The following is an 18,444-nucleotide window of genomic DNA, read 5'->3' on the forward strand; positions in this document are numbered from 1 at the left end:
CTCAGGCTCTTGCTACTTCAGGCTATGTCCCGTACACAAAGGAAAAGTCCGCATGCTGCTCAACGCCCGCTCCCATTATCACCCTGGAAACTTGGAGCGAAATTGCTGATGAAAACGACCAATACCGCACAGTAAGCGGCAGAGGCGGCGAAGAGCTCGTGGCGTGTGGCCTGGAGCAAAAAGCAGAAGGTCAGCGTGCGACTCCAACACAACACCAATGTCAGCAGAGCTGGGTCCCATACCTTGGTCAAACTCGACATTGCGCAGCCGAACAAGAGCGTGAAGACAATCAGGACGCCGATTGCCTGGTATGGGGTCGCTGCGCCGTTGTTCGATACCTGGAATAAGGAGAGGACTGGCAGAACCATCAGTGTGAAGATTATGAAGGTGATTATTGTGTTGACCAAGATGTCGAGCCGGTTGGGGGCGTAGTAGTGGATACGCTTGCTGGCCGTCTTTGCTTTGAGTTCTGGCGTCCGGAATATATTCTGCCTTCATCGTCAGCACCGGACAACCGAATGTAACATACCGCAGTGACGAGAGTGCATACGTGGATGATGTGCCAATTGAACTGATTCTGGAGCCATCGATCGAACCAAGTCAGGACTCGCTCTACGAAAGAGTCGAACGCTGCGCTCTCTCTGCCAGTTCGCAGGGTGATGATATCCTCTTTGTGTAGGATGTACTCGATGTCATCCTCGATAAGAGGCTGTTCATCCATAAGCCAGCCTCTCACGCTTTGATAGTCTTTGCTGGATGGTGTCTGCAGCGTCAAGACCTCTTTCGCCTTCAGGAGTACATTGTCTGCCCAGAGGGTGTCAATTGATTGGCTGCGATATCTCACGGGAATAGAGCCAACGAACCATACTCCATCAACTTCTCCCTCAGCTCGCAAATGACTTGAGGTCTGGTCTTCTTGAAATGGAACTTTGGATTGGCTATCTGCTCCACGGTGGCTTGCTTGTCGTCTCTTTCCTTGTCCAAGAGCTTGCGTTTATTGCCATCCTCCGAGGCATCAAACTCGTCCAGCCCGTCTAGCTGCCGCTCCAGCATCTCGACGTCTTGTTGCAGAGCCAGGATCAGGCGAGTGTGAAGGTAGCTGAAACTGCGAAACTGAAGGAAGTTATGGTCGCTGCTCATCAATGTGGTGACTTGAGGGTAGCCTTCTGGAGACTCGTCCACTGCGAGGACGGTTAGTAGCGAACCCTACATTGCTCGCGGCTATTTACGTTGTCGTGTGATGGTCGGATATCGTTCAGGTTGCTTTGAGCGAGACGTTAACCTGGCCTTCGACAATTCGAACGTACGATACAACCACGATCCTTCAGGGTATTAGCCAGGCCACGGCCCAAAGGCGGAAAGCAAAGGCTACGAGAACTGACTCTTCTCCCCAGGTGCGCACGCTTCTACATCATGCGTCGCATCTGACGCCGATGCCTTCGAAGTGTGACCACTTGCAGTTGGCGAGGCTGGCCGAACATTTTCTTTCTCTTGGTCAAGTGGCATAGGCAAATGAGTATATGTGCAGAGAATGGACGACGGACGTGGAACAGATACGTGCTGGTTGCTTTCATTTTGAATGCGACATCTTCGAGGATCCGCCAGCACTGCCTCTCAAGCAGTGCAACATGAAAGCCGGCACACTCGGTCACTCAACTCCACCCTAGCAGGCCTTCCTGCACGAATCCGTTGGTCATCTGAGGTACGCATTTCCCCGTCTCCATTAGACCAAATCAAGTTCCTTCTGCTCGAACCAACGCTCCTCCTTATCCACCGTCTCAGACCCCTTCTTCTTCAACTGATACTTGAAAGTATTGTTCTCCCGCTCAGGAGTTTTCGCGACTATGTAGCGGTCCCCCTCTCTGGAAGTGTTGGTATCGACTTTCAACTTAACCTCGTCGTTTTTGCCCCACTTGGAGTTGGGCTTGGTCATGTTAATGTGGTGGTTATCCATGAGCGAGAAGTTTACTTACATTCTTCGTCTGGTCCTGCGGCAGGGGCGGGATGATAGGACCCTTCGTGCCGACGTTCTCGATGCTCTCGACACCAACTCCTGGCTTCGTCTCTTGCTTGTGCTCGTCGGTTGGGACAGTCGTGGTCTTGATCGGGTTCGTAGGTTGCACCATGTTGTCGGGAATGCGAATGCTTGAGGCAAGTTGCTTTGGAATGGCCGGTTGCTGAGATGAGGATGTAGGACGTCAAAACCCAGGATCTTATAGTCCAGAGGACGATCTGGACTTGTTTGCGCCATCTCATCGATCTCAAAGGGAGAAAGGCCAGCTTTGTCCAGATGCTGCTAGAGCGCTCTTTGGGGAGATTTCTGTCTTGAGACAGGCCCAGAAAGATCTGTCCTGCGGATCGTGGGATTTCTATCTTTGAGGACAAAGGCTAATCGATCCTGTTCTAGAAATTGGGGAAAAGACAACCTGAAGGCCGTAGCAGCGCTGTTCCGTAACAACAAGACATTATTCGAGGACTTCCCGTCGGGACGAAGGCGCAAGACACAGCTCTTGGGCCAACGTTATCGTCGTGGTTCACGTCGCTTCGGGGAAACCCTCTGCTTTCTCGTCTTCTCCCGAATCATATCTCTATCTACTTCGGTCTGTACCTTTCCCTTTACTCTGTTGTTTACTTCTCCCTTCACTTTCCCCGTTACTTCGTCCTCCACTTCTCGCTTTGGTTTCCCGTACTCACCCATTACTTCTCCCTTCATTAATCCCTTCACTTCTCCCTTCAGTTCCACTTTACTACTCCATTCACTTTCCCTTCGTTTCTAGATTTACTTTCCTTTCACTTCTCCCTTTACTCTCCCTTTACTCTCCCTTTACTTCTGCCTTCACTTTCTCCTTTAATCTTCCCTTCACTTCCATGTTTACATTTCCTTTCGCATCTTGCTTTATAGTAATACTTACCCCTTGTTGCCTCCAAGACACAGTGAGACGAGAAAGATCCAGCCTGCAGCGAGCTGGAGGCAGCAATTCTTCACGTCTCGCAAGCATGCGACTACCTTCTCGCGTCCAAACGAAGGATCTAGAGCGTGAGATCTGGATCTGATTGCCCTCTCGGGTTTGTGGCATGAGAGATCTTGAGTGTTCACCTCAAGCGGTAGGTTCTCCTTCAGGACGCCTTAGCAAGGCTCGTAAAATCAGATAACACGCACGTTGATGACCGAACAACCTGATAGTCTACTGCGTAAGCGTTGGACGAGCGCCGTGCACACGGAGCTGAATGCGCCTGACACGTACCAGAAAGTTGCGGTCTTGATAATCAGATGGCATGAAGCTGTGCACAATGACCCTCAGACGAAAGATGAGGTCGGTCGCAGGACGAGTGAACGACTGCGAAGTCTACTGACATTGATCAGGCTGAGGAGCTCGAGAGCCTGTTTCGAGATGGCTTCCACTATGAGATAAGATCTCTAGTTCTTGATAACAGCAAGCGCCCTCAGGTGCTGCTTGACGCCGCTATCGCGCAGTCTGTTGCGGACTACGATGGACCTTATCGAAGTCATCTGCTCGTTGTCTATTACACGGGTCATGGCCTGCTGAGAGCCCCAGATTATGACAACCTCCTTATCGCTGGGGACGTACCTACCATACCACTGTTCAGGGTCATAGCTAATCGTACGCAGGAAGCTGGATGCCGAGGAGGAAGAGCCCTATCCACCAGAAGCAAAATGGACTTAGGCTGAGGTAACACTCAACGATGCTGAAGCCGATGTACTGACCATCATGGACTGCTGCTATGCCGCCAGCGCGATGAGATACCCAACAGAACATTCTCTGAAGTCACACGAGCTACTCGCAGCCTGTGGCAAGCGTGAGAAGACAGAAAATCCCGGCAAGTTTTCCTACACACGAGCTTTGATCGATTCTTTGAATGAGATCTTGCAAGGGGACAAGCAGATCTCCACTTTCGATCTCAATCAGATGATCCTCAGCAGAAGGAGTTCCAACATAAGGCCTCGCGAGTCTCGCCTTTATAATCGCTCGCAGACGTCTACGCGGCATATCATCCTTGCCTCTTTATCAAAAGCCATTGACTCGAGGCTGTAACCACCAAACATCATTGCGGGACATCTGGATCTTCGCATCACGCTTCGAAATCGCCACGAGATCAGCGAGCGGGACGTTGTACAGTTTGCTACGAACATCTCCAAAGCTGCGAAGGCGTCTGATGGCTTGGGCGTTTCCGCGATTGCGTGGTTGGGCTTCCAGCCCGGGAGAGTGCCCAGGCGTCTGAAGGCATTGGTTTGGCTTGTCGTGGCTACGCAGCGATGTGTGGGGTTGAAGCATGGATGCCGGAGGCATGATGAATGAGCAGATGGTGATTGCTGAAGGTAAGTTCGACGACTTCGTTGGACGTGGGCTTGGTGTCTACATGTCCGACGAGTAGGTGAGGGCTCCAAGAGTATTTGGACGAGTAATCGAGCTCTCCTCAAAGCCATTCTCTCTCCAACATCTCGCATTGTCTCTCCGGAACGTCAACCCGAACGAATGTCAGATCCGCATCGTGTCCCCGGAAGTTCCACCCGGTCCAATGTCTGCTCGAGCGCACTGTTGCTCTGGACAGCGAGGAAGCTTTGGGGATTGAAGGGGAAAAGTTGTAGGTCTCGACAAAAGTCCTCAAGGCTATTCCCAGCCCCCAAAAATTTGGCTTCAATCGATCGTCCTTGTGCCGTCCCAACGGCTCCTCCATACTGGAGCCACTTCAGCCGCTCTCAGCATCTATCAAGTATCTCTCTTGTCTTCCCCTTCCACCTGCTCCTCAAATCCAACAATCGCACAATGTACCTCCTCACCATCCTGTCCCTCCTGTTCGTCAGCGCCCTGGCACAAGTCGGACCCCAAGCCCAACAGCTCCCAGCTTGCATTGTAAGCCACCTTCGCAGAATCCACCACATTTATCGAGACTCATGATGAACACAGAAAACCTGCGATCCTCCTGCGATCGCGTCGGTGAACTGCACAAACGCCGATCAGTACTGCCATTGTGTTCGGCAGACGGAGATCATTTCAAACATTTCGGCGTGTGCGGATGGGGAGTGTATGAATCCGAGTGCGAGTCTGTACAGTGAGTATTTCAATCGTGTTGTAGCGATGATTGAAGCTGACAGGGCTGGGAAGCTTTCACAACATTGTTCGGAGATGTATGCTCGAAGTTCAACATCAGCGTTCCAGTGGTTGGAAGCAACTCCTCCGCGAATGGCACCACAGTGACTCCTCCCTCACCGAGCGGCAGTATCGTCCCGTACACCGGATCAGCGACATCGACATTCACGATCGGATCAGGAAGTCTGAGCATCTTCCTCCTCGGAGCATTCATTACAGCCCTATCCAGCATCACCATATAAACCGCGTAACAAAAAGCAAATCAATCAAACCCCAACCTGACTACTCATCATCTTCGCCCTGATATTCGGCAGATCCTCCGCGCCCCGCGGCACCACATCGCCCTGCTTCTTGATCGAAGCCTCATCCTCGCCCGACTCCACCCGCCTGCAGAGCTCCTCCGGGTCGTAGTCCATGCCCAGGGAGTTCTTCGCGAAGGCCTCGGTCAGCATGCTCGCGGTGGCTTCCTCCGCGGTGTCGTAGTTGTCGACTTGCGTCTCGATCATGTTGCCGTCCGGGTCGCGGTAGTACATTGATGTTGTGGGGCCGTGGTTCTGTGTTTTCGATTAGCAGCCTCATCGCAAGGCTTCATATATGATTAAACTCACCACACACCATCCAGGCGTGATACCCAACGCCTTCCTCTGTTTATAGGCCGTGCACAGATCCTGCAAGTTGTCGAACGTGAAGGCGATGTGTTCTAATCCAGAGGTAGTCCCGGGATTGTCCTGCAGCTGTGGGTTCGACAGCAACGCGATGCGATGGTGCTCGTCGTCGTACGTGATGAAGGCTAGATAGTCGTTTCCATGCACGACGTGACCGCCGAGGAAGTTGCAGTAGTAATTTCTCATCTGTTCGAACTTGTTCGTGCGGAGGACGATGTGGGCGAGCTTTGATGGGGAGAGGACTTTTTGCGTGCCGTTTGTTGGAGCCATGGCTGGTGAGAGAGCAAATGAGGGAGGAGGTGAGGGAGCAAGTGAGGGGGAAAGTGAGGAGCAAGTAAGGGAGCAAGTGAGGACCAAGTGAGGAAACAAGTGAGGAATAAGTGAGGAAGCAAGTAATCGAAGAACTGAGGTTCGTGTCTTATCTCGTTCAATGTGGTGTTGGTGTTAGAGCAATAAACCCAGCTGAGTAGGAGGTCTTACATTGAGTTATATTGGTAGGGCAGGGTTGTAAGCATTGCCCTAGCCCGGGACCGCAAAGGCGGAGTGCATAGGATTCGATGTACCGTATGTACCTCCTACCTTCTACTAGTAAGAAGCTGAGCGGGAAGGTAGTCATACGCAGTAACTAGAACGCCGAATCAGCCGAAAGGTGTCTACTGTCGTGTTCTTGGAAGGAAATTCTAGGAAGAAAACGACATAGACTTCATGTGTCCAGACACATGTGAAAAAAAGTTCGATTTTGGGTCCCGATCCTGGATGTTGCTAGACATATGGAAGATACGAATAACATAGGGTATCTCTTTAACGAAAAGTCCACGCTTTCTTCTTCGCCCACCGTGTCGGCAATAAGCAGTAGTGCACGAAAGATTAAAGGCTGCACCAGCAGCTGCCGTGATTCAATGCAGACTGTAAAACTCCTTGATCGTCCACTCAATGGCTCTCGCAACTTCGCGACCTTCGCTCCAGACTTGGTCGTGCTTGCCTTGGAGCTCTATGAGTTTTGCTCTTCTTGAGCCAGAGTCTTTGAACCCTTGACTTGTGAGTGACTTGATCATCGACTCTGGCTGCTCCCATTCCACAAGCTCGTCGCTGTGTGAATGAGCGATGACAGCTAGCTGTCCATTCTCCCAAGTCTCCTCCAAGTTTGATTGAGTTGGACTGGCAGCCCCCCAATCGGCCTCGTTCGGGCCGAAAGCACTCTCAACGAAGTTGTGGTACATGTGCTGTGAGAGCTTGTCGTGGTATTTGACTAGTGCAGGCAGGTCGTACAAGCCCTCGATGCCAAGTATCGCCACAGGCGGCACAACATTGAGCTCCAGCGCGTAGGTCGATTCGTATTGCGAGCCCCAATACCTTTTCATGGCGACCTGGAGGGCGAGAAACGCCCCAGCAGAGTGACCGACTAAGATGTAGCGATCCTCGAAGCGATATGTCTCCTGCAGGTGCAGAATGGCCGCCAGCACATCATTGATATGATCAGGGTGCCTCGCGTTACGGGCCGGGTCAGCCGGGTTGGAAGGATTGGTCGGATGTGTAGGTGCAGGCGAAAGACGGTAGTTTATTGAGGCAAAGCCGGCCACGCGGTCGGCAATGGGAGAGTTCAAGAGCTGTTCCTGGGCCTTATCGAACGTCGAAGCGGTCTGTTCCGGGTCGAACCAGGCGCCACCGTGCACGTAGACAATCCATATCCGGCTGCGGTCGTTGGACGAGGTCGGGCGCGGGATGCAGGTCTGGAGGGTGTTGAGGTTGGACTCGTTGCTGTAGGTGATGTCCTTCCGGAACTGGGGCCACTCGTCGGAGAAGGCCATGGCGGCCGTTGGTCCGGCGCTCGTCGATTCTGTGTGCTCGGCGCAGGGCAGAGGGCTCCGTCCTCAGCGGCTCGAGAGTTGGAGTCTGGTGAGTCAGGCGCGGCGCAATCGACTCGGGGAGGGAGCAGTGGTGGTGCGCGTCCAGCAGCGCAGCCAGCAGCAGCAAATTCTGCAGGGGGCCGGCGAAGGGAATTGAATTAGGAGTGAAATGAAAGGTATACGAGTCTAGATTACTGCCGACTGCCTAAGGTACCTTTTTGAAGCACCCAAGCACCAGCAAATCGCGAAATGGCACGCTAGCCGCGGCAGCAGGAGCTTCAAGGTTTCGGTACGGTACATGCGAGCCATCCCGCCGTCGCGCCATCGTGCTGCAGCGCGTGCGTGTTTGAGGGCATTGCTACGTGCGACGGGCGAGCGAGCACGGCGAGGCGCCTGTGAGAGGGACTGATGGGTGGAAATACCGCAGACAGCCAGCAGCAGCGACGGGCGGCCGGCGCGATGTGTGCTGGCATCATTCCTGGCTGCCCATAAAAACCGAGCAGGGGTGCCGAACTGCAACTTCCTTGACGTTGGGCAGCGGGAGAAGGCGCCAAGCGCTAGCTCCAGCGACAGCAAAACGGCAGGCGCGCTCACGACGCTGCGGTGACGTAGCCGCCGCTTCCTCGTTTTGCGTTGCCTTGCTTCTGCGCGCAAGTGACGACTGTTTAAACCCCGTCCCCTCGTGCTCTGCCTCCGCCTGGAACAGACACTCCGCAGCGACAAGGTGTCTTGGCCACGGTCCCATCCGCCGCCGTTCACCCAGACAGGGCAGGCTGCCTGCTGAAACACGGCCGCTCCCACGCTCCTTCCCTCTCGCGCTCGCCGCCCGCACCCCACCAAAACCTTCCGCCCGCTCAGCCTCCTCCAAGCTTCTTCAAACCTACGGACCTAACTTCACTCGCCCACCTACCTTGACTCGACATCTTCTGTTTGCTGCAACACCTTCTCCCTCTGATTGATCACACCACCTACCATGAGTACCTACGACGGGTACGGCTACGACGACGAGCCGCGGCGATACCGCAACGTAAGTGACGGATCAACTACATTGCGACCGCTAGACATGACTGACCGCAACCAAGGTTCGCACCCGACCACGTGAGAGAGACGAGCCGGACTATGTGAGAGAAGAGACGTACATTGAGCGCGGCAAAGGCCCTGGACCACGTGGCGCTGAGTTGGTCTACCGCGGGCGCGAGGATAGCGTCGAGGACATCCCGCGAGACTTCCCACCACCAGGCCGTGATGGCCGCCGTCATGATGACTACGCCTCGCATCGACGTAGCAAGAGCGCGGGCGGCAGACGTTACTCCGACGACTACGATGACGACAGATACACCGACTACGGTCCCGCAGCTGCGGCTGGAGCAGCTGGCTACGCAGCAGGCCGACGCAGGGAGCGCGACCGACGTCGCCATGACAGAGACTACGATTCAGAATACGACGAGTCACCACCTCGCCGCGAGCGCAAGAAGTCAGGCGTTGGCGACATGCTCGAAGGTCTCGGTCTCGGCGGTCTAGTCGGTGGTCTCGTCGGCGGTAGCAAAGACAAGAAAGACCGCTCTCGTTCTGGCTCTCGCGGAGGCCGCTCAGCAAGATCTCGTTCTCGAGCTGGCAGCCGTCGTGGATACGAGTCGGATGAATCAGGTCGCAGCCGTGGCGGCGGCAAAAAGAGAACCGAGCGCAAATGGGCTCAAGCTGCACAAGCTGCACTTGTCGCTGGCGCCGTTGAGGCCTTCCGTTCTCGCAAAGAGCCAGGTCCATGGACGGGTGACAAGGGCAAGCGCATCGCTACTGCTGCCATAGGAGCTGGTGGTATCGACGGTCTCATCGATCGAGATCCCGACAAGAAAACCAAGCGCCATCTCGCCGAAGCCGTCATCGGCGGTCTTGCTGCCAACCGCCTTGCAAACGGCCCTCGCTCCAAGTCTCGTGGTCGCGGCGTCGACTCTCGTGACATCTCTCCTGACAGCCGTGTGCCTCGCTCCCGCTCTCGCAGCATCATCGACAGATTCCGTGGTCGTTCTCAATCTCGTGGTCCTGGTGATGAAGGCGGTGGAGGCGGAGGCGGAAGTGGTGCCATCAAAGGCCTAGTTGGAGCTGGTGCTTTGGCCGCGGCGGGCAAAGCTGTCTATGACCGTGTCCGTTCCAAATCCCGCAAGAGACGCTCACCCTCAAACTCAAGCGCAGATTCGTATGTGCCCTCCCGCAACCGTCGCCGAGACAGGCGTGGCTCACCGAATTCAGATACCGGGACTACTCGCCGGACCGACGCAGGTACCGGTCGCGAAGTCGCTCGCGGTACTAGAGACCCCAGTGCCTCAGCTGTCGCAGCTGGTGCTGGTGCTGGTGCTGGCGCTGGCGCTGGCGCTGGAGCTGGGGCGGCCGCTCGTGGAAATGGTGAAAACAATGGCGATAATATTTCCAGCGACAGCAGTAGTACTACGGACATGGAGAAGACACGAAAACACATGCGCGGAAAGGAGCTCATCACGGCCGGTCTTGCCACCATTGCGACAATACATGCGGCCCACGGAGTCTATTCGAGTATGGAAGCACACGAGAAGCGTCACAAACTAGTAGCAGAAGGCCAAATGTCGGAACAAAAGGCCCGAAAAGAACAAACGAAAGCGTGGATTCAGGACGCCGCAGCTGTCGGTATTGCCGCACTCGGAATCAAGGGCGCCTTTTCGGAATGGAAGGAGATGAATGAACAGAGGTATTGTTTTCCAGTGTACTTTTTGAACCGTGAACTGTACTGATCATCGCTCTTTCCCAGGCGTGAGATCCAGGAGATCGAAAAGCGGAAGGCGCAACGTCGCAAGAAACGCGTTGCTCGCCAGAAGCAGGAAGAGCGCGAACGCCACGAGCGCATGATGAACATCCTCGAGAAGAACCCACAACTCGCCATGGGCTACCACATGCAGCAAAACGGCTATCCTCTGCTTCCTGGCCAAGGCGGCGGACAAGGCTCTCAGGCTCCACCTCCCCCAGACCTGAGCGGAAACCCGTATGCACCGAGAGACAGAGGACGGTAGAACCACTTTGTGGACGACCTCGAAGACGATTGGGACCCCCTTGGACGACCTCACCGATGACCTTTTCTTTTGTTATTTGAAGCGTTAATGTTTTGTTTCTGGATTACAGCGGCATGGAAACAAGAACTAGATACGATGCATGATGAGTTGGCGTGGCTTCGAATGGACTGGGACGCTGCATGTGATACCAGAGTGAGACGACGGCCGTTGCTACGAGCAAAACGACTTATGAAACGAAAAACACGAGTAGGTAGCATATCCGAGAGATCCGGCGAGGTCTCTTGGTGTCAATGGGAATGGTTACTTGAACATGAAGGCACCGTTTCTTCGGCACTCTCGTCCATGCTTTTCCTCACATTTCTCAAACTCGCGGTGAATGGCCCTCGTTACAATCCTGAAGTTACTGTAGAGGCTGATCGCACCTCCGCCCTCCCCCATCGTCTGCAAGCTCGCCGTACCCGTGTCATGTTCCTCGTGAGACAGACCACCTGCACTGGCGTTGAGTCGACTCCGGTCTTCCAAGCAATGGCAGTGCTGGGCTGGGGAGATAGGAATGTCGTTGGCCTGCTGCTTGAGACGCGGTGATTTTTCGCTCGCTCGCTCGGATCAGTTGCGTTGTTGATGAATTTTAATACGCTTTCTTCCGTCGTGGCCGTCGATCACTTCTTCTTCTCACTGGACTTTGACTGCGATGCCGATGATGAGGATGTTGAGGATGACGAAGAAGAGGAAGGCCGCGATGATGAAGGCGTCGAAATCGGCGGGATGTAGATTTGTCCTGAGGAGGGCGTGAAGGCGAGGTAGGAGGCGAATTTATCCATTTCGATTCTTGAGTATAGTCGATTCACGGTATGTATGGTTTGGGGATGTTGGTTTTTGGGATGACGAACACTTTGTATATCAGATTTTTCGGTTCCTTGTTTCGTTGGTGTGTTCTTGAAGGATGAACAACAGTGATGAGATGACTCTCTCGTTATGATGTATACTGGGTACCTATAACAAGTCATGCTCACTCGCTCGCGAATGGCGTGATCCCCCCTTGTGATTCCACACTGCGGAGCTAAAAGTTACGGCCTGGGGGGTTTTCTCTCTCTGGGTTCCGTGGCTGACCAATCCTTTCTTTCTCCGTGCAATGTCGTCGATCGATACATCCACCCTTGCTATTTTGAGTATCGTCATCAATTCCGGGTGGGGATCGATCTGTAGTATTTTTATAGACTAGTGGAATCGATTCCGATGGATGTGGGAATTGCCTGTTTTGGAGCGTGCTTCTGCTATGTGTTTTGTGAAGCGTTGTTTGAGTAGAGACCCTCTTTCGTAGGAGAATGCATATTGTTGTCTTGTTACTCATTCCTGAAATGGTATGGAAACGCGTTTCAATCGTGACATCTCGTCAAGCACGAAGAGTACTATGCCTTTCAATCTTCTCCGTCAACAAACAAGTCTCAACCCGCTCAACTGCTCCCCCCAGCCTGAGCGCGGATGAACTGCTCAAACTCATCCATGTTGCGGGTTTGAATGTAGACGGTTCCCGGTCCAGTAAAGCGGCACACCAGACCCTCGCCACTCTTCATGCTGGACATTGCACCGCCGCCAGCCTTCTCGATCTTGTAGTCGCAACTCCACGCCACGAGATGTCCGTTGTCGACGATATGCTGCCCACCGGGTTGAAGCTATATCAAAACGTCAGCATTCAAATCTCCAGATCGCATACAAGGACATCTCAACTCACATCCAACCTCTCCACCGCCCCAAAACTCGTCAACCACAAAAGTCCCTGCCCACCCACACGATAGATGAAAAGATCCTCCCCACTGAACATCGCCTTCCCCAAACCCTGCGCCTTGGTATCCTTCGTGACCTCACTCGTGCACGCCAAAAACGCATCCTTCCCAATCGTCCACCCCTGCCGTCCATCCACATGCACGGTGATGATATCCCCGAAGAGATTCGGCGCCAAAGCGACTTTGCCGTGACCCGTGTACGTCGACTCAGAGAGCTCGCCGCCGGTGAAGAATTTCTTCATGGAGAATTTGATTTTGCCCGCCAGTTGGATTGTGCTGGACATGTGCACCATGGCGCCGGATTTGGAGCGCACGGTGCCGCCTTGTTGGAGGTCGATGTTGAGGACCGAGTTGGTGTCGCGGTGGGTGATGGTGTAGTTGCCGCCTTGGAAGGTGCCGGTGTCTGTTTGGGCTGGTGTGTGGCCGGTCTGCGCTGGGGCTTGGGCTGGGGGAGCTGCTGCTTGTTGGTAGCCATGTTGTCCGTAACCTGTGAGGTGTCAGTTGGCCGCTTGAGCCTGATGTCGAGGTCCATACCTTGCTGCTGCTGGCCGTACTGTGGCGCCTGTTGATAGGGCTGTTGGTACTGTTGCTGGCCGTAGCCTTGATGCTGCTCATATCCTGGTTGCTGATACGCCATGATGTTCGTTTCGTTGCTGGATAAAAGGTTGGAAGGAGAGAGTTAGGTCGAGCGTGGGCATTCAAGCTGAAATATTGGCATGCAACAGGTCGCCTTATATCAGAGCGGTTGTACAACAACCCTGCAGAGTCAAGAAGCTTGCCGTGCAACATCTAGCGCCGTGTTCAAGCGCGAAGCTCAGGTGTATTGAAACTTGGAAGCCATTGGACGCTCCATTACCGTACCCAACAGGCCTCAATGCCCCTCTTTGCCGCATCAGGCGGCCAAGATTGTGGCTGTGTATGCCATATACAAGACCATTTACCTTGCACAGCTTGCAGCGCTAATCGATTTGTTGCTAGTACTTGCTTGGTGGAAGACGGCATCTCGGGCTGCTCAGCCTTCAATTCAGCTCGAGCTGAAGTCGCGAAGCACGGTGCCAGGATTGCAGATCTCCACCAGGAACGTGCAATCCACGTGCGAAGTTCGGAACAGAGTAGCTGCTGTGCAGTGAGTTGATATGAGCATCATTGCGAAAGCTCGATTGCTACAGAGGTGAGTATCTGAGCTATTGTTCAGCAGCCACTTTCTTCGGTCTACTGTTTTGCCCGCGATGCCCTGTTCCAGTTGTCGTCCAGGCCCGGCACATTGGCGAACGTCCAAGAATAGAAGTACATCCATCCATATTTCACCATCGCTTTTGTACTCATTCAGTCGCATATCGACTTTTTCTGATGGAAGCTGTTAGCACGCCACAGCGCTTGCTCGTCAAACGCGATGGCATCGTTATCACTCACCAAAGACACCAACCCATCATGATTATTCCAACGTTCTGTAAAGTCGAACTAGGAGGGGACACGCAGTCGCCTGATGGGACACGCCAGAAAGCAGGATCCAACAGTGATCGTGATGAATTTACATAACCACGCAAAGTCCGCAGCACTTGCTCTCCTTTTGCTGCGGCTCCTGTACTTGCATAGGCTGCTGGGGCTGTCCAGGGTATCCAGACTGGCCTCCATACTGCATCTGTGGCTGGCCATCGTAGCCGCCGTGGTGACCACCAGCTGCTTGGGCATAGCTGTAGTTGGGCGCATTCCCCATTGGGTACGCAGTCTCGTAGTGAGGCTTGCCGTAATCGTTGTGCTGTGGTTGATGATGTTGCTGGTAGTCGTATGAGGGCATTTGGTGGACCTGTCCGCCTTGAAGGTCGATGTACATGCGGCCTTCGTTGTGCTCGGTGTGGTATTGAAGCCCCAGCTCGCGGCAGACCTGTTCGACTCTCGGCTTGATCTTCTGCACATGATCGGGGCTGTGGTTACCTGTGTATTCTTCAGTCAGTGACTTGTCCTATGTCCACACCATGTCGTTGCTAGGCGTTACCTTTTCCCACGATGACATGCAGATGCGATTGTCCAGTCTGTTTCGCATATCGTATCCGTTGCTCCAATATCTCTTCTGCCTCTTCGACAAATTGACCGTGTAGATCTATGGTGTCTCCAGCAACCTTGCCCATAGCGTTGTTCTCACGAAAGATGAACTCGGATGCTTGCTTGTTGTACGCGTCTGCTTGTGCAGCATGCTTTTTGCTTTGCTGAGACGCTTCATGCGCCTGACCTCCATCTCCACGCTCATAAGCCTTTCGTGCTTCGGCGGCGTAGTGCTGGTGCTGGCCTTGTTCCTTTCTCGCAAGGTCTCGTAGTCGATCATACTCTTGCTCGGCGTCAGATGAAGGTCCGTGGTTGAAGGCTGCGGATTCGGTTAGCTACATTGAGAAGTGTCGCATTGCGATGAAAATACCGTGTCCGCCCAAGCGAGTGCCTGCGTGAGCCATACTGTGAACAATGAGGTCGAAGATGGAGGAGGTGAGATGCAATGCCAAAAACAAGGAACGGGTTGGCCTTCATTTGGTCGTCTCCATCGCGACGAAAAGGGCAAGGTACCAAAGTCTGTTTGACCTAGCTTCTCAGGTAGCCTCCTATGCGCATCGACCTCACGCTCTACATCTCTCACCACCTTCACATCGAAGTCGTCGACATGGACCGTTTACCTGAAGAGCTGATCGTACAGATATGCGAGTTCTGCGACCATGCTTCGTTGAAGAATGCACGCCTCGTGGGCAGCCGATGGAAAGCCGCCAGCACGCCAGCCACATTCGAGCACTTCTACATTGGCCTTTTCGGGTTTGGAGTCACCAAATTGGAGAGTCTAGCCAAGTCGCCTTTGTCGAGGCATGTCAAAAGATTTACCATTTATTCAGAGGTCTTGCCAGACTGGTCCAAAACAGCCTGGCAAAAGGCGATCGACTTTCGACCTCCGTTCAGTCAGTGGCTTGCCCCTGTTAGAGCTGAGGCCACGCGAGAGCAAGCAATGCTGAACCCGGCTCTGCAAAGTCTACGTGAATACAATCTCGCGGAGAAATATGAGTCTCTGCCGCGGCACTCCTTCAGCGATGAGAAGCTTGAGATGGGTTACGCGGCGTACAAAGCATGTGTGCGCGACCAAATCAGCTGGCGAAAGAACTTGCTGGGGATCGCCTTCAAAGAGTATGTTGCAATGCTACCGAATCTGATAGAGGCAAGAGTGCAATGCACTACGCCTTTCGCTGGTCGAACGAACCAGTGGCCTGTATGGAAAGCTCTCCGCCAATACATACTTGTTGGACCGGACGACTGGATGTATTCAACTGATTTTCAGGAAGCCAATTACGCATATCTATCAGGACATGCTGCACTGTCTCTACTCGAGGCTGTGGCATATCGAGCATCGTTCTCCGGGACCAAGCAATTGACATCGCTCTACGTTCACTCTGCCCATCTTGATCCGTACCGCAAACTCATGAACGAAGCGTCCGGCACCATCTTTGAGCGCGAGTTCCACAATCTGGGCATTCATCAACTGCATGAAGGCTTTCGCCATTTGACAAGACTCTACCTACACATTCCACATGCCACGATAAGTGCCAGGCTGAACGGAAACTCGATGGCCAAAGAGACGATGGAGTTTCTGCGTCTGGCCCGGCAGATCCAAAGCCTCGATCTCAGGTATGGTGATGATGAGCTGAGTCCAGATGATGATGCATCGCAGCTTGAAATACTCTTCCTCGATGGTTCCGAAAATGTACTGTGGCCAGACATCAAACATCTGGCACTCGCCACAAACATTCCTGCAGAGATTCTGGTCGGATTCCTGCGAAATCATGCCAAGACCCTTGAAAGCCTAGAGCTTCGCGACATGCTCGTTCATGATGTGGATTTGGCGCTTGTGCAGATACCGAAAGTTGTGGAGTTGAAACGAGTATATGTCGAGCAGCTTTGGGATGATGCCTCTGAGCACGACGGGACTTCAGTGAGCCATCTGTGCGTGCTTTCGAGGGGTACCGATTTCGATGATCCGTATGAGCAGGCGGTGAAATCGTATCTGCTGGGCCAGAAATCCATGCTCCCAGTCATCGAGAGAGATGGCGGCTTTGGTGATGTGATGGATTGGGAAGACGACGATGATCCGCCATAAGTATGTAGTCGATGCCCAGCAATGATATGTGACCTTTTCCCAAGGCACAGTATAACGAATCCAGATGATGTGAACTGACGTGTTTGATCTTCTATCCTTCTCAAGGCTGGATTTTTAAGTATACTAGCAAGTGATATAGAAACATTGATGACATTCCGAGAAGATTCACTTGTAGATCGGCATATGGGCAGTCTTCGGGCCGACTAGCCGGTCGAAGCTTTCGAGCCACTCTCACACGACACCTTCCATGGACCTCTACCGACAAACAACATCATACACCACATATGGCTCCATCAGCCAAGGCGCTTGAGCCGGCCATGGCACTGCTCGCATCGTCCAGACCCGCCCTCTCTCGCCGCTCCATCGCTGCCCTGCAAAACTCCCGCTATCCCATCGTCTACGCCGCCCAACGAGCAGCATTCTCATCGACACCGCAGAATGCATTACCGACGCCGGGAGAGAGCATGTTTCGCTCCTCGTCCACTGTCGGTGGGCCACCAAGCACATACTTTCAGCGCTCCTCGCTCCCAGCGAACACGGTCGTCAAGTTCGTGCCACAACAGACTGCTTGGATAGTGGAGCGGATGGGTCGTTTCAGTCGGATACTGCAGCCTGGTCTGGCGATTCTTGTGCCGATTATCGATCGCATAGCCTATGTCAAGAGCTTGAAGGAGAATGCTATGGAGATACCCTCGCAGAGTGCGATTACTGCAGACAATGTGACATTGGAGCTTGATGGAGTGCTCTACACGAGAGTGTTCGATCCCTTCAAGGCGAGCTACGGAGTGGAGGATGCGGACTACGCTATTTCACAGCTTGCTCAGACGACCATGAGAAGCGAGATTGGACAGTTGACGTTGGACCATGTTCTCAAGGAAAGAGCTGCTCTCAACACCAACATCACCCAAGCCATCAACGAAGCAGCAGCCGATTGGGGTGTGAGATGTCTGCGGTACGAGATTCGGGATATCCACGCACCTGGACCAGTGGTGGAGGCCATGCATAGACAGGTCACGGCAGAGCGAAGCAAGCGTGCGGAGATTCTGGAATCTGAGGGTCAGAGACAATCTGCCATCAACATCGCCGAGGGTCGCAAGCAGTCTGTCATCCTGGCATCTGAGGCCATTAAGTCTGAGCAGATCAACGCAGCTTCTGGTGAGGCCGAAGCGATCCTCCTCAAAGCCAAAGCCACCGCCGCAGGTATCGATGCTGTCGCGAAGAGCCTGTCAGAAGGCAAGCAATCCGCTCAAGGCGCCGTCTCGCTCTCTGTCGCCGAGAAGTACGTCGATGCGTTCGGCAAGCTCGCGAAGGAGGGCACATCCGTGGTCGTTCCAGGCAACGTTGGCGACATTGGCCAAATGATCGCCACCGCCATGTCCGTCTACGGCAACGTGAGTCAATCGCAAGCCAAAGCGCAAGCACAGAAGCTGCTCTCAGATGAGAAGGACACCTCAGAAGGAGAATCAGACGAGACTGGCGAGAAGAAACAACTGAGCAAAGCCGAGATCCAACAGAGCGTACTGGACAGCTTCGACCGAACGCAGCAGAGGCATTGATCAGACGACAACGAGAAAAGCGAACACCTTTCCATTTGTACTTGTAACAAAGCAAGCCAGGCGTTGAGGGGAGTTGTAGTATGACTACTACGGGAACAGCATGAGGAGCGGAAAATGGGCTTCGTTGCGAATAACGGCTTTCGTTCTTCATTCTGCTCAAACTTTACGGCTTCGAGACGGCCAGTGTGTAGATAGTACAAAAGCCTTCACTTACTTCTATGTGAGTTCATCAGTCTTAAATCCAACTCAAAGAGCACGCGAAGTGTGAGTTCAAGAGACGACACCGAAGTCTCGTTCAAGGCTGAAGCCTAGCAAGA

General features: G+C 53.6%; 10 protein-coding genes across 10 annotated transcripts; 5 read left to right on the forward strand and 5 right to left on the reverse strand.

Annotated features, from left to right (window-relative positions):
* Positions 1-59: 59 nt before the first annotated feature.
* Positions 60-2,126, reverse strand: M409DRAFT_27264 (uncharacterized protein; the record flags this gene model as incomplete). The annotated part of the gene is made up of 6 exons (XM_033808495.1): positions 60-170; positions 243-488; positions 551-804; positions 864-1,181; positions 1,759-1,924; positions 1,974-2,126. 6 exons carry the CDS (start codon positions 2,124-2,126, stop codon positions 60-62), a joined length of 1,248 nt encoding a protein of 415 aa, XP_033663150.1.
* Positions 2,127-3,164: 1,038 nt separating this feature from the next.
* Positions 3,165-3,686, forward strand: M409DRAFT_27265 (uncharacterized protein; the record flags this gene model as incomplete). The annotated part of the gene is made up of 3 exons (XM_033808496.1): positions 3,165-3,314; positions 3,365-3,586; positions 3,636-3,686. 3 exons carry the CDS (start codon positions 3,165-3,167, stop codon positions 3,684-3,686), a joined length of 423 nt encoding a protein of 140 aa, XP_033663151.1.
* Positions 3,687-4,787: 1,101 nt separating this feature from the next.
* Positions 4,788-5,353, forward strand: M409DRAFT_27266 (uncharacterized protein; the record flags this gene model as incomplete). The annotated part of the gene is made up of 3 exons (XM_033808497.1): positions 4,788-4,874; positions 4,929-5,073; positions 5,127-5,353. 3 exons carry the CDS (start codon positions 4,788-4,790, stop codon positions 5,351-5,353), a joined length of 459 nt encoding a protein of 152 aa, XP_033663152.1.
* Positions 5,354-5,377: 24 nt separating this feature from the next.
* Positions 5,378-6,046, reverse strand: M409DRAFT_69186 (uncharacterized protein; the record flags this gene model as incomplete). The annotated part of the gene is made up of 2 exons (XM_033818171.1): positions 5,378-5,665; positions 5,720-6,046. The coding sequence occupies 2 exons, from the start codon at positions 6,044-6,046 to the stop codon at positions 5,378-5,380; spliced, it is 615 nt and encodes a 204-aa protein (XP_033663153.1).
* Positions 6,047-6,672: 626 nt separating this feature from the next.
* On the reverse strand, positions 6,673-7,584 carry M409DRAFT_27268 (uncharacterized protein; the record flags this gene model as incomplete). The annotated part of the gene is made up of 1 exon (XM_033808498.1): positions 6,673-7,584. The coding sequence occupies one exon, from the start codon at positions 7,582-7,584 to the stop codon at positions 6,673-6,675; it is 912 nt and encodes a 303-aa protein (XP_033663154.1).
* Positions 7,585-8,596: 1,012 nt separating this feature from the next.
* M409DRAFT_69188 (uncharacterized protein) lies at positions 8,597-10,661 on the forward strand (the record flags this gene model as incomplete). Its single annotated transcript, XM_033818172.1, has 3 exons — positions 8,597-8,650; positions 8,706-10,342; positions 10,403-10,661. The coding sequence occupies 3 exons, from the start codon at positions 8,597-8,599 to the stop codon at positions 10,659-10,661; spliced, it is 1,950 nt and encodes a 649-aa protein (XP_033663155.1).
* A 1,454-nt stretch (positions 10,662-12,115) lies between these two features.
* On the reverse strand, positions 12,116-13,082 carry M409DRAFT_69189 (uncharacterized protein; the record flags this gene model as incomplete). Its single annotated transcript, XM_033818173.1, has 3 exons — positions 12,116-12,334; positions 12,394-12,899; positions 12,980-13,082. 3 exons carry the CDS (start codon positions 13,080-13,082, stop codon positions 12,116-12,118), a joined length of 828 nt encoding a protein of 275 aa, XP_033663156.1.
* An 894-nt stretch (positions 13,083-13,976) lies between these two features.
* M409DRAFT_69190 (uncharacterized protein) lies at positions 13,977-14,892 on the reverse strand (the record flags this gene model as incomplete). Its single annotated transcript, XM_033818174.1, has 3 exons — positions 13,977-14,380; positions 14,442-14,807; positions 14,859-14,892. 3 exons carry the CDS (start codon positions 14,890-14,892, stop codon positions 13,977-13,979), a joined length of 804 nt encoding a protein of 267 aa, XP_033663157.1.
* A 146-nt stretch (positions 14,893-15,038) lies between these two features.
* On the forward strand, positions 15,039-16,571 carry M409DRAFT_27272 (uncharacterized protein; the record flags this gene model as incomplete). The annotated part of the gene is made up of 1 exon (XM_033808499.1): positions 15,039-16,571. The coding sequence occupies one exon, from the start codon at positions 15,039-15,041 to the stop codon at positions 16,569-16,571; it is 1,533 nt and encodes a 510-aa protein (XP_033663158.1).
* A 464-nt stretch (positions 16,572-17,035) lies between these two features.
* M409DRAFT_69191 (uncharacterized protein) lies at positions 17,036-18,127 on the forward strand (the record flags this gene model as incomplete). The annotated part of the gene is made up of 1 exon (XM_033818175.1): positions 17,036-18,127. One exon carries the CDS (start codon positions 17,036-17,038, stop codon positions 18,125-18,127), a length of 1,092 nt encoding a protein of 363 aa, XP_033663159.1.
* Positions 18,128-18,444: the final 317 nt, after the last annotated feature.

This window comes from Zasmidium cellare (assembly GCF_010093935.1).
Source record: "Zasmidium cellare ATCC 36951 unplaced genomic scaffold M409scaffold_36, whole genome shotgun sequence".
Taxonomy (NCBI): Eukaryota; Fungi; Ascomycota; class Dothideomycetes; order Mycosphaerellales; family Mycosphaerellaceae; genus Zasmidium; species Zasmidium cellare.